The following is a 12,787-nucleotide window of genomic DNA, read 5'->3' on the forward strand; positions in this document are numbered from 1 at the left end:
ACTTGATTTTTTTTTACTAAATTGAAATCAAGAGTATGTGGCTCTATTTTAATTTTTAGAAATCTTGTTGTGGCTATAGTGTTATTTTCGTGCACTTACTGTATCATCAGACCTGTCACACTTCTTCTAATAAAACTGCGCCCTGATAGTTAATCAATCTCGGAGCCTTAAACGTTTTTAGCAGAGTAACTGCACCATCTTCTGGAGGAAACCGATTAATGATATCTGACCTTTCTATGCTAATGAACACTGTGTGACGCTGTTTCAGAGGGTTACAATCAATCAGAGCATCGATACAATTACATCAAATAATAACTTGCATATCTATTTGCGGGAATGAGTAGATATTAGGATTTTTAACAACGTAAAAACGGCCATTTGTGCATATTTCATTTAAAGAGCATTTCTATAAGACCTAAATCTTAGCTGGGGGATCTTTGAGGATTGCATCCACCACACTACTAGGAGGTCTAAATAGAGGCAGCCACATTATAAGCTGCACTGTCTGTCAGTGTGGGATGAAGATGTTCGCCTCATGAAATGAGATACGCTGTTTTCTTGTTTGTTTGCATGTGAATTTCTACGTGTAGGTGAGACAAAAGCAGCCTATGGAAAATGTATCTGCAAACATTGTGGAGCAAAATGAAGCAATTTGTGTATCAACATGCTTGGTATAAAGCCTTTTCATACAGCAATAAACATAGTGACTTTTCAACTTGTGCTTTGTTTATTAGTGAAATCATAATATCCAGAGGACATTGAACTGCTCACAGTTTGACGAATGCAAATGTTGAGATCTCATTGGTGGGGAGGTTAATTGCGCCTGCTGTGCTTGATTACATATTACGCTGAGGGAAGAACGCAGTTTGTGGGGTATGATACGGTACAAGAGACGGGCCTGTTCTGTTCTGTTCTTGAATTGATTTGTTTCTATAGTGGCTAAAGGATGGATGTTTCTCCTAAAACAAAACTTAACAAGCAGTCAGTATGTAGTTACAAAAGCTTGAATGATTCATCTCAGTTGGCTGACAGCTCATTACCCAGTGGCGTCATCTGTGACTTGAATCAAAACTATGGTGAGAGGATACAGGTACAGTGTAAAGTCATGGCTTGCAGTTCTCAGCACACAAGATTCCATGGTACTAATTTGCAACACAACAGGTGTAAATCATCTGAGACAACCAGGGAGAAAGTGGCATGTCTGGGCCCTGTTGACTAGGGTTGAAGACACTTTGCTAGTAAACATAACACATTTACACTTTGCTAAAGCTGGAAATGATATTTTTTTTCCCCTAGATCCCGTTGAAATATTTGGCCTCTGGTAGCCCAGTGTTGCTCGACCAGTGCCCACCCAGTATCAAAGAGATGGACGAGGACCCCTCCAGTCAGGATTTGCTCAGGGCTATCTGTGCTATACCAATCATCTTAGCCTTTGGTGTGACCTTTGCCTTGATCCTGCATCTTTACCTGGGGCACACTTTGGTGTGTAATGCTGTATCACATGTGCTTAAACCATCACTGCATTATGCATCCTCATAACAGCTGCTTTTCAGGTGCCTGAAACAGGTGTTCTGGTGTCTGATCATGAGCACTGCACTGCACTCGGCCAGAAGGTCCTTCGTGATTGTGGAAACAGTGTGGATGCAGCCATTGCTGCTGCCCTGTGTCTGGGCATTGTACATCCACATGTGTCAGGTATTGGTGGGTATGTAGATGACTTGTAGTTGATGCTTTTGTATAAAATGTACACAAAAGCATCTGCTCAGAAATTCATATTCTCTTTCTGTAGAGGTGGGGTGATGCTGGTTCATGACATCCATGAGAATGAGACTATGGTGATAAATTTTCAAGGAATAGCACCTAAAGCACTCACAGAGGAAATGCTGCAAAACGTGTTGGAGCTTAAGGTAAAGTAAAGATGGGGAGGGGCAGCATGAAACGGCTTTGATTTCACTGTGCATGTGAACACCTATTTTCAGGCAGGTCTACAGGTAGGAGTGCCTGGTATGCTCAGAGGGCTACACCATGCTCACTATCTGTATGGAAGGTAAAAGAATATGGATGAAATCATTTGTTTCTGGTGGTTAGTTTACATTCTACCTCAAACATGTTTTACCACAAAATTACTACAGTTTACTATGGGAGGATGTGGTCACCAGAGCCGCAGCTGTAGCCAGAGAAGGTTTCAATGTGTCTGTCAGTCTCGGTGAGTCAAACCATCCCGCTTTATATTGTCTCACAAGATAACCTGATGATGTCATCTGGTGATTATATACCAGGATATGACTCATTTCCTTTCTTCCACAGCTGAGGCTATATCAAAGGTAAAAGGTGAGCAGCTATCGCAACATTTCAGGGACGTGTTCCTCCCAGGAGGCCGAGCTCTGCAGCCTGGTGATTTTCTGAAGACTCCTGGCCTGGCGGAAGTCCTAGAGGCCGGTCTGTCAAAGTTCTATGATGGGAACTTATCACAGGAGATAGTGGATGAAGTAAATGACATTTACACATCTAATTTTATGGTACAATTGTATAATGTGTTGTTATGGTTTAGAAAAAAAAGCAAGATGTTCAAAAGTCAGTTGTTTAACAGCCTTTACTGTGGTTTCATACAAAGGTGAGAGTAAATGGAGGGGTCCTGAGCAGAGAGGACATCCGTAACTACAGCATAGAAGTAGAGCGACCTGTTGAAGGCCTGTATAATGGTAAAGACTAATCTTTGTTTGGCTGAATAAATGTGTAAGTATTTATTATACTGTACGTATTAATCTATGCTACCTTTTGTCTTAGAATTTCTAATTCAAGTTCCTCCTCCTCCGTCTGCTGGGGCAGCTTTGCTATCAGCTGTCAACATTTTAGAGAGCTTCCATCTTAATGAGAATAATTACACAGAAAATCAAACCCACCATTGGATCACTGAGGTACTGGACTGCAGTGCTTGCACATTTTTATAAAACTGTTTAATATCATATGGCCTGGTTGAAATGGTGGTAGTTCTACATTAGAATATTGGTTTCTCTCTGTAAAGGCCCTGAAAGCTGCTTTAGCTATGGCCAGTGGTTTGGGTGACTCTAAATACAACTCTTCAGTGACTGAGCAGCTCTCAGACATGCTGAGGTAAACTACACCAAGGAATTAAAGCTGCAAGGAAAGATTTTCATCTGCTTTGTTTATGAAATGTCACAAAGTGAAGAGGATTCCCAGTCACCAAGGGACTGTCTCAAAATGTATAGTATTAATCCAGCTAACAGTCTAATCCAGCTAACATTCAGTTTAAGAAATCCTCACACTGGAGGAGCTGGAACTGTGGAATCTTTGGCTACATTTTTCTTAAAAAAATGACAAATGATTTGTTGATAAATAGTTGCATAAACTTTCAGCATTTTTTGTTTTTGTTTTTTTTTGTTGTTGTTGGTTCTTAAATTCAGCTGCTAATATAAAATAGCCTATCAATTTAATGTCATGAATGACTACTAACTGACATTTAATAGACATTTCTATGGACTCCCTGCTACTCTTTTCTTTGCTCTTGCTAAAGTAAGAGTCATGCTGATGGGCTTCGACAGAGGATCAATTACTCCTATCCATCTCCACCTGAGGGCTCCTCTGTCCACTCCCTCCAGGCAGAGCTGCCGGCTGGACAAGTGGTAGTCATGGGACCAGATGACCTCGTGGTGTCAGTGGCAAGGTGAGTGTGTTACAGTCTGGCATTAATTCAGTTAAATAAAATTGTACAGTATTGTTCAAAATAATAGCAGTACAATGTGACTAACCAGAATAATCCAGGTTTTTAGTATATTTTTTATTGCTACATGGCAAACAAGTTACCAGTAGGTGCAGTAGATTCTCAGAAAGCAAACAAGACCCAGCATTCATGATATGCACGCTCTTAAGGCTGTGAAATTGGGCAATTAGTTGAAAGGGGTCAACTTGGGCACCTTTCAGCTGTTATTCCACTCCATGATTCTTTAACAACATTCCACAATTCATTTACATTTCTTGGTTTTGCTTCAGAAACAGCATTTTTGATATCACCCCACAAGTTCTCGATTGGATTAAGGTCCGGGGATTGGGCTGGCCACTCCATAACATTAATTTTGTTGGTTTGGAACCAAGACTTTGCTCGTTTACTAGTGTGTTTGGGGTCATTGTCTTGTTGAAACAACCATTTCAAGGGCATGTCCTCTTCAGCATAAGGCAAAAAAAAAGGCATGTGCAGAAGAGGTTACAATTTGCCAAAGAACACATCAACTGGCCTAAAGAGAAATGGAGGAACATTTTGTGGACTGATGAGAGTAAAATTGTTCTTTTTGGGTCCAAGGGCCACAGACAGTTTGTGAGACGACCCCCAAACTCTGAATTCAAGCCACAGTACACAGTGAAGACAGTGAAGCATGGTGGTGCAAGCATCATGATATGGGCATGTTTCTCCTACTATGGTGTTGGGCCTATTTATCGCATACCAGGGATCATGGATCAGTTTGCATATGTCAAAATACTTGAAGAGGTCATGTTGCCTTATGCTGAAGAGGACATGCCCTTGAAATGGTTGTTTCAACAAGACAATGACCCCAAACACACTAGTAAACGAGCAAAGTGTTGGTTCCAAACCAACAAAATTAATGTTATGGAGTGGCCAGCCCAATCCCCGGACCTTAATCCAATCGAGAACTTGTGGGGTGATATCAAAAATGCTGTTTCTGAAGCAAAACCAAGAAATGTAAATGAATTGTGGAATGTTGTTAAAGAATCATGGAGTGGAATAACAGCTGAAAGGTGCCACAAGTTGGTTGACTCCATGCCACACAGATGTGAAGCAGTTATAACAAACTGTGGTCATACAACTAAATATTAGTTTAGTGATTCACAGGATTGCTAAATCCTAGAAACAAAAACGTTTGTACAACATAGTTTTGTGTTTGTACAGTCAACGGCAGACACTGCTATTTTTTTGAACACACCCCTTTCAACTAATTGCCCAATTTCACAGCCTTAAGAGCGTGCATATCATGAATGCTGGGTCTTGTTTGCTTTCTGAGAATCTACTGCACCTACTGGTAACTTGTTTGCCATGTAGCAATAAAAAATATACTAAAAACCTGGATTATTCTGGTTAGTCACATTGTACTGCTATTATTTTGAACAATACTGTATTTGTATAGCACTGAGTCGCAACAAAAGTAATCTCAAGGCACTTTACATAGTAAGGTCAAGACCTTAGAGTATTATATAGGAAAACCCTGCCAGGACCAGGCTCCTGGTGAGCGGCCATCTGCCTTGACCCATGATCACAGCGGGAGGATGTGTGGTATGTGCTGCTGGGCACGGTCACGTTCTTTTCTCATCTCTTGTCCTTATGTCTGTCTCTTGCAGTTCACTGAGCAGACCATTCGGGAGCAGACTCATGACTCCATCAGGTGTTATTCTCAACAGCCTCATCCTTCTCTTCTCCTTGCCAAATGCAACCAGAGGGCAACTCCAGACCAACCAGGTGCATTACCATCAGAAAATATCACCCAGTAAGTTCAGCCGGTTAGATTGTGTTGACTTGCACATATTTCATTTGTGTCATAGGGAGAAATGGCTCAGCCAGGAAAGAGGCCCCTGTCATCTCTCATGCCCACAGTAGTGGTGCCAGCCTGGCATCCATGTGGGCTCCACATGGCACTAAGCAGTAAAGGTGGACAGCGGAGCTTCAGTGCAGTCACCCAGGTTTGATCAGTTTATATTACAAAGAGTTCTGACTTCTGATTCAGTGAAAGATGTTAGAATTTTTAATGTCAAAATATTTACTGTGTGTGTGTGTATTTTTAATGTGGTGTAGGTGTTGAGCAGTGGACTGTCCCACCAAAATGAGTGTGGTGGCTTTTCGCTGGAAGAAGTCCATCCCCAAATTCTTGTTGATCGTAAGTACTGTATATGACACAGTATTCAGTAGTTGATGTCTGTGTTTATTATTTCCCATTTATCCAAATTCTCCTTCCTCAGCTGAGTTTCTAGAAGAGAGCGTGCAGTTTTGGAATGAAAGCGGCCACGTGTTTCAGAGGATGAAGACTCACTCTGTTGTCCTGGGGATCCTGAGGAAGAACAATAGCATTCAAGCTATAGCAATACCTTTATCTGATGGTCCATTATAGTTCTCACGAGCTTGATATTTTCCAAGGACATGGCATTAAACTTGTTGTCTCACACTGTCTCATGTAGACTACGTATGGTGATGGTTCTCCAGTGTTTGCCCTTCTGTTATTGTGCTCACCAGCCAACAGAGGGCAGTCCTCTAATACGTACACTCTGTTACAGAAGGTAAACTGTTTTCTTTTAAAGTCTTAAGAACCTATTAAAGGAACAACCACAACTGAGCTCCACACTTGTATTTCTTAATGGCTGTTGTGTAAATCCGATGAGCAGTCCAGATACTGTCAGACATGCATACCGACTGTCACAGGGCGTCTGCTGCCCTGGTCTTCATGTGATTTGTCTTTATTGTGAAGCACTTTGACTTTCATGTCACACCTTAAGTTTGGATGCGTAGAAACTTGACTCGCAACATTGTACCAGAGTCGCTGGTTACTGTCAACATCTTACACTATCCGCTGCTTCTGTGTCTTCACAGCCGTAGATGAGTAATATTCTAGTCATGAGGTATCATCATGGTGGCATGATGACCTCCTGTGTAGCCTTAAGATTAAAAGGAAGCCTCAGTGAGCAGGAAATAAAGATTTGTTCATCACACTATGTTCTGAGAAACTGAGCTTGAGGTTTTTATGCTTAATGTCAAATCTAATGACAAGGTGAAGCTTAGTCTAGAAATAAGAGTCCTGCAATGGATGAGCAAAACAAACTGGGGACAACGGCAGTGATAATTAAAATCTCGGCTCTAGTATAAGCGTACAATAAACATATCAGTTCTGACAGCTAAAGTCAAACAGCCTAAGCCTAGATCAACAGTGGACATATTGCTATAAAGGCTACTGTATGTAGGAAGCGTTACACCCATAACTAGGTCTATGGGCATTGCGTTACTAACATCCGGGAAGTACTGGAGAAGGAATGTTTCGCTTTGGGGAAGACTGAATTAACTTGATCAGCACAATTTTTGGACACTTGTTGCGCATTCATTTACACTTTTGTGCGAGTTTACTGGTATCTGTGCATCCTGATAGTTTAAATGGCGTGTAAAACTGAAAACCACAAGATGAAGCCAGCCACATCCACCTTTGTCGTATCAAGCCCACAATAAACGAGTTATTGCGGAAATCTCACAGAGAGGGCGGAGGATCTGAGCTGCCGTGTGGGTGTTGTCGGTCACACGTAGGTCAGAATTTAAATGCATGCAAATAATCACGCGTACTCCCCTTGGAGCCAAGAAAAAGCGGTGTTACCTGCGTTTGGTTGCCATTATGTCATCTAGGCCGGCGGCAGTGGAGCAGCCCGTGGTGTAAATGCTCTCGACAAATAAGATCAGTAAGTAAGACGATGGTTCCCTTAACACGTTACAAACTGAGTGTTTTAAAGTTAAATGCAAATTTAACTAGATCGGTTTTGTTTGTTTAAAGAGGTGGAGTAGGTAATCCCGTTTTCAGTCTAACCTTTAGAAAGTTATATAGGTCTAATTGTTTCTTTTGTTAGCCATTTGTTTCAGAATTGTTTTTAATACTAGTAAAGCCTTTATATCTGTTTTATAGTAGTATGCAGTTAAACAACAAGTGATTTTATTTGGGGGGGATCTTGTGTAATCTATTTTATTTTTCCAGTTCAGAGACCATAACCATAGACAGAAAATGTTTAAGGCTACAACGTTGTGCTTCTGCTGTATATCTATAGGTCACCTGCGTCTGTAGGTACGATATATGAAAAAACCCAACTTTAACAGAAGATACTGGTAGAAATTAGGGGTTGCAATGGAGCCCAGAACTGTAGTAAAGGAAGAGTTTTTCATCGTCATACGCGGGAGGTCGAAGAAAGGCTTCACCCGGGGATCTATCGGCCGTGTGGAGACAGAGACGCAGCACGGAGAGCTCATGGTGCTGCTGTACGGAGCTGGAAACAACGCAGGGAGCCCCAAGACCGGAGGCATCGTGAACAGAGAGGACACGTACCCTCTGACGCGTCACCAGGCCAAGCTGTTGCTCTTCATTTTCTCCGCAAGTAAGCGCTTAGAGCTGCTGTGTAACCGCCAGCTGTTCTCAGCCATCTGTGAGCTGTCTCAGGACGACCTGGTGGTGGTGAAGCACAAAAAGGGAAACCTGCCTGGGATGGTGAAAAACCTGATGCAGATTGGGAGGAAGGAGAACAATGATGACCTGCACATGCTTGGCTTTGAGGTGGAGCTCATGGTGGGTAAAGTTTGTCATTTGCAGCATCAAAGTGTGTGTGTGTGTGTCTTGGATCAAACATATTGTGGCAGAAGCTTAGAATTATCAGGTTACTCTGAAACTAATAATAAAGCCTCACATCAGTGACCCATGTGTTTTTAGAAAAGGTTATCAGTCGAAAGATTAGCAGAGTAAACTGTAGCTTTCTAAGCTAAAACCTCAAAATATACCTTGTGTAGGCTACATCTGAATACATAGGAATGTTACATGTCTGTATTTGCTTGCCATTAACTGTTTTTTTTATTCTTCCTTATAGGACAGTAATCACACTTTGTCATCCAAGAAAACTGCTCCTCTGTCTCTGTTCAGTGCTGCAGACATTATCCAGGTGTTGCCTTCTTACACCGCACTTGCTCTGCACTGGAGAGACGGACAAAGTGAGGGTAAGTAAAGTGGTTGAAATCGCAGCTTGTTTGTCTCTTTCGGAGTTGGCATGGGGTATTTCTGAACCACAGGATGACTTGATGTACCCTTGATTTTTATCAAATGAAATCCTTCTTTCAAAATCAAACATTATCCTTTTTTGGTTCATAAAACCAGTTTTGACCCCACGCCTCCATCATTGAATAAAATACCTGCCATTCAAAGTTTTGATCAAACAGATGCAGCTGCAGAAGAAGTGGTCTCCCTTCACAACTAGAAAAACCAGTGCGTTTGTTCTGGCGTGTTGGAAGACTTATCACGATTCTGGCTTTTTTTTTTTTTTTTTTTTGGTGCACATTGTGCACTCAGAGCTGTCTGCATACCTTATATGTAGTCATTAGCTTGATGATGTAGCATGTGACAAGTTCGTGTGACAAATTCATGTGACAAGCCCAACAAAGCTGTCATAAGACTTTCTAACAATCAGCTGCCCCACCTTCCATACCTCTCTGCAGGTCTAACCAGAAAAGCAGGGACATGCACTGACTCCATGCCCAGTATTGAATCTCATGCAGGACAAGTGGGAGAAAACCATAAAGAGCAGAGCATCCTTCAGAGCCAAAGTACCAGCACAGCTCATGTGCCTCTGGAGGTGGGATCCATAGTGGAGGTGATGTCCAACTCAGGGATCACAGTGTACGGGGTCATCCGGTGGCTGGGGGTCCTTGTAGGGAAGACTGATGAATGGGCTGGGATCGAACTAGTGAGAGACTACAATTTTGGGCATATTATAAATTGTGTTGGCTTTAGGCATCGAACACAGCTTACGTCTGATTTGGTTTTCATCATTTCAGGACTATGAGGTGAACGGCTGCTCTGATGGGACGTATAGAAACCAGAGATATTTCACATGCAAGGGGAACATGGCTTTGTTTGTTCCTGTCACAAAGTGCAGCCCCGATAGAAGGTTTTTCTGCTCTTCAGGAACGGGGACCTCAAAACCCTCCAAAACACCTCCAGGTTAGACACTTCTCCTAGTTTGATGGGACACACTTACACAAGTAGTTCAAATTACACATTTGATATTATTGGTATTTTCATATAAAATGATTCACACGGTAAAATATGTTGCTAGTGTTAGTGCAAAATAAAACAAAGTGCAAAGTCTGAACTTTAAATCCGGGCGCCAGTATTATGTAACGTTATCACATACAACATTAGAAGAGATGTTTGTTATTCCGTGATAACAGTCACACAGCCTCACAAATCAAGTTTGGGAACTTGTAGCAGAAGTGTCCCACTAGGGTTGAACACAAATGAAAACCATGACAAGTCCTGCTTTATGATTGGTTTATCTGACTTTATTTTTTGCACCCTTCTGCCTCTGGTTGGGTTTACTGAAGTGAAATGTCAATGTCATCTGAAACAATACCTGGTTTTGTGACGTTTATATCAGTGAGACGTGGCTGACACTCCTGTGAACTCTCTGCTTCAGAGCAGATGAATCTAATATCCAATATCCAGTTGGACTACATTTAAGCTCTTTATTGCTAGTAAAATGATGAGGCTTGTGTTAAATGTAATTTAATAGGCATCTGTTTTTGTGTATTTGCTTGCTGCTGTTTTCAGTTCCTCCATTTGAGGACTCCGGGGATGATGCACCACCTATCCCAGAGTCAGAGGCCTTGTCTTTGTTAGTGGGAAAAATGAAGGGGATTCAGGGTCACATTAACTCCTGTTACCTTGATGCCACACTCTTCAGGTAAAAGCAGGTCACTGTCCCTCAGGGCATTTGATTCTCATCTAGCATGTTGTTACACACTCAGCTCATCTCTAACCTCACATAATATAGTTTTACTTCAAGGAGATCGTGTGCCATGGTGAACTACATGCAGATAAGCAATGAGCTGACACAACTGTGTGGTTTTCTCTCTCCAGTTTGTTCAGCTCATCCGTGACCCTGGATAATATCTGCCACAAGCCTGCTGCCAAGGAGCAACCCATAACCTGCACCCTGAGAAAAATAGTCAACTGTTTACGCAGGTATAACCACTGTTGATTGTTTATCTAGTGTTTGCAAAACAAGAACTTTTTGACATTTTACATCATGTCAACTGGGAAACAGGTTCTCCATCTTAATGATATGAATACTCTGTATTCCCTTGCTAACACAAAAGTGTATATGCCGAACATGTGATTACTTAAAAAGGTGCGTCTTTCTGCTTACTTGGCTCTTCCACTGCAAGTTCTTGTTTGCATACTGATAACTAATGTACTGCAGGCATGGGTTTGTGCCCGCTGAGAGTGTGATGAACTTCCGTAAACAGCTTGGCTGCGACACCTTCCGCACGGAGGAAAAAGGTGTGCACATACTGTACATCTTGTAACATACCTTGCTGAAGTATTGTATTATAACACAGTGAAGCCTACTTTTACAGTACTGTATGGTTTTGTTTTTTCTTCACTGCAGACCCAGAGGAGTTTATCACAGTGCTCTTTCAGAAGGTGCTTCGTGTGGAGCCACTGCTGAAACTCTGGTACAAAACGGAGCCACCCTGTATTAAATATCTCATCCTATCTGACTGTAAAGTTCAGTTAAATGAAATTGTTTCTTCTCAGGTCAAGACGGCAAACATCTCAGGGTGCCTACACCTTCCAGATTTTCCTAGAAAAAGGGCAGATGGGGCCGATGCCCTCCGTCCAGCAGCTGCTGGATACATCCTGCCTGTCAGGTGACCTCAAGTTTGAAGATGTGAGTGCTCTGATTACTAGGCAAAGAGGTTTACATTGGGTTGTTCATGCTTCCTGTGTACACTCATGTGACTCCAATATTACCATCTCTATTTTTCCCTCAGATGCCGTCCTGTCTAATGGTCCAGATGCCAAGGTGTGGAAACAAGTATAAGATGTTTCCTTACATCATTCCTACCACTGAGCTGGACATCACAGACCTTCTATACAACTGTGAGCAACAGATGTAATGTGCACTGATTCATATCATGTAGCATGTGAATGGAATACTTTCTTTGGCTACACTCACATTACAGGCCTTAATGCTTAATTCCAATCTTTTTGTGGTGATGTTTTACATTCATATTTCTTAAGTGATATATATCCTGCTCTGACTTGAACACTGTAAACATCCTAAATTGCCACATATGCAGATTTAACTTAAGCGGGAGCCACATGTGTACAAGCAAAACACCAATGATTTCATTTGCATGATGGTCAAATTGCACAGTTCCCTCAAATTGGCTCAGTTACAATATGTTTCTTCATTTTGGCTTGAACAAAAGCTACTCCATAAATGTAAAAACATTCTCATCCCTCCACTGAGCCTCATCACTGTTGTTGCTCTCCCCCACTTTTTTTTTTTTTTTTTTAACCAGTCTGTGAGGGGCCGATACTAAATGATGACAGGTGCTGACATATGCAGAGGAGTGAGGCATCTCAAAAAAACAAAACAAAACATGAATTCTGATCTGACAGCAATTGCATTGTCAAATATTGGATATGAATTGGTTCTAGTATCACACATAGAAGTGGCCCTGATCTGATATAGAAAAAATTCAATTTGGTTTGTAAACGCATTAGTGAAAAGATCAGATTTGAGTCACTTGGAGGGAAAAAATTTGGATACGAGTCACTCCAGCAGGCAATGTGAGCATAGTTTTAAATACAGTGTTTCTTGATGAACTTAAAAGATGCTTATGAACCACCTACTTTCTGCAACAGCTCCAAGAGAATGCTTCATCTGTGGGTGTTTGGCAAAGTATGAATGTCTTCATTGTCTGCCAGACCCCAAACTGCAGCCTGGAAGAATCAAGCAGTACTGTTATACCTGCAACACACAGGTAAACCAGTGCATCCCATTCTAGTTGTCAAGTGTCCCAGTGACCCAACTGCTGGAGTAAAACTTTCTACTTAATGACAGGTGCACAGTCATCTCTCACGGCAGGGTCACTCTCCCAAAGCTCTCGAGGTGCCGGCAGATGTAGCGCCCGACAGCCCTGTGGCCAGGCACGTGATGCAGCTGTTTGCTGTGCTGTGCA

At 41.9% G+C, this 12,787-nt stretch overlaps 2 protein-coding genes across 3 annotated transcripts in view; both read left to right on the top strand.

The window, feature by feature from the left end:
* Positions 1–909: 909 nt before the first annotated feature.
* LOC109955976 (gamma-glutamyltransferase 7-like) lies at positions 910–6,356 on the top strand. Of its 2 annotated transcripts, none has more exons than XM_020592665.1 (15): positions 910–1,090; positions 1,297–1,482; positions 1,554–1,705; positions 1,790–1,907; positions 1,980–2,047; positions 2,133–2,206; positions 2,308–2,489; positions 2,615–2,702; positions 2,788–2,918; positions 3,026–3,114; positions 3,536–3,685; positions 5,371–5,488; positions 5,572–5,709; positions 5,822–5,903; positions 5,986–6,356. In XM_020592665.1, exons 1-15 carry the CDS (start codon positions 947–949, stop codon positions 6,132–6,134), a joined length of 1,869 nt encoding a protein of 622 aa, XP_020448321.1. In that variant the 5' UTR covers positions 910–946; the 3' UTR covers positions 6,135–6,356. The 2 variants fall into 2 exon arrangements, with proteins under 2 accessions (XP_020448321.1, XP_020448323.1); XM_020592667.1 differs by having other exon boundaries at positions 986–1,076.
* Positions 6,357–7,005: 649 nt separating this feature from the next.
* cyld2 (cylindromatosis (turban tumor syndrome) 2) overlaps positions 7,006–12,787 on the top strand; it is a 6,037-nt gene continuing 255 nt past the window's right edge. Inside the window, exons 1-13 of the mRNA XM_020593279.1 lie at positions 7,006–7,461; positions 7,822–8,333; positions 8,629–8,755; positions 9,251–9,498; positions 9,590–9,755; positions 10,365–10,497; positions 10,674–10,778; positions 11,017–11,096; positions 11,206–11,272; positions 11,355–11,487; positions 11,591–11,699; positions 12,471–12,589; positions 12,670–12,782. Of these exons, the coding sequence (XP_020448935.1) occupies positions 7,899–8,333; positions 8,629–8,755; positions 9,251–9,498; positions 9,590–9,755; positions 10,365–10,497; positions 10,674–10,778; positions 11,017–11,096; positions 11,206–11,272; positions 11,355–11,487; positions 11,591–11,699; positions 12,471–12,589; positions 12,670–12,782 (1,835 nt within the window). The 5' untranslated portion in view covers positions 7,006–7,461; positions 7,822–7,898. The remainder of the gene's footprint in view (positions 7,462–7,821; positions 8,334–8,628; positions 8,756–9,250; positions 9,499–9,589; positions 9,756–10,364; positions 10,498–10,673; positions 10,779–11,016; positions 11,097–11,205; positions 11,273–11,354; positions 11,488–11,590; positions 11,700–12,470; positions 12,590–12,669; positions 12,783–12,787) is intronic.

The sequence above is a fragment of the Monopterus albus genome, unplaced genomic scaffold (assembly GCF_001952655.1).
Source record: "Monopterus albus unplaced genomic scaffold, M_albus_1.0 scaffold18.1, whole genome shotgun sequence".
NCBI classification, from domain to species: domain Eukaryota; kingdom Metazoa; phylum Chordata; class Actinopteri; order Synbranchiformes; family Synbranchidae; genus Monopterus; species Monopterus albus.

What these genes read in the sequence shown, in the direction of transcription:
- LOC109955976 (XM_020592665.1), top strand. Translation starts at nt 947, where the DNA reads ATGGATGTTTCTCCTAAAACAAAACTTAACAAGCAGTCAGTATGTAGT. An exon ending in CATGTGTCAGGTATTGGTGG is followed by an intron (nt 1,706 to 1,789) that starts GTATGTAGATGA and finishes CTCTTTCTGTAG; the next exon opens with AGGTGGGGTGATGCTGGTTC. An exon ending in GCTTCAGTGCAGTCACCCAG is followed by an intron (nt 5,710 to 5,821) that starts GTTTGATCAGTT and finishes AATGTGGTGTAG; the next exon opens with GTGTTGAGCAGTGGACTGTC.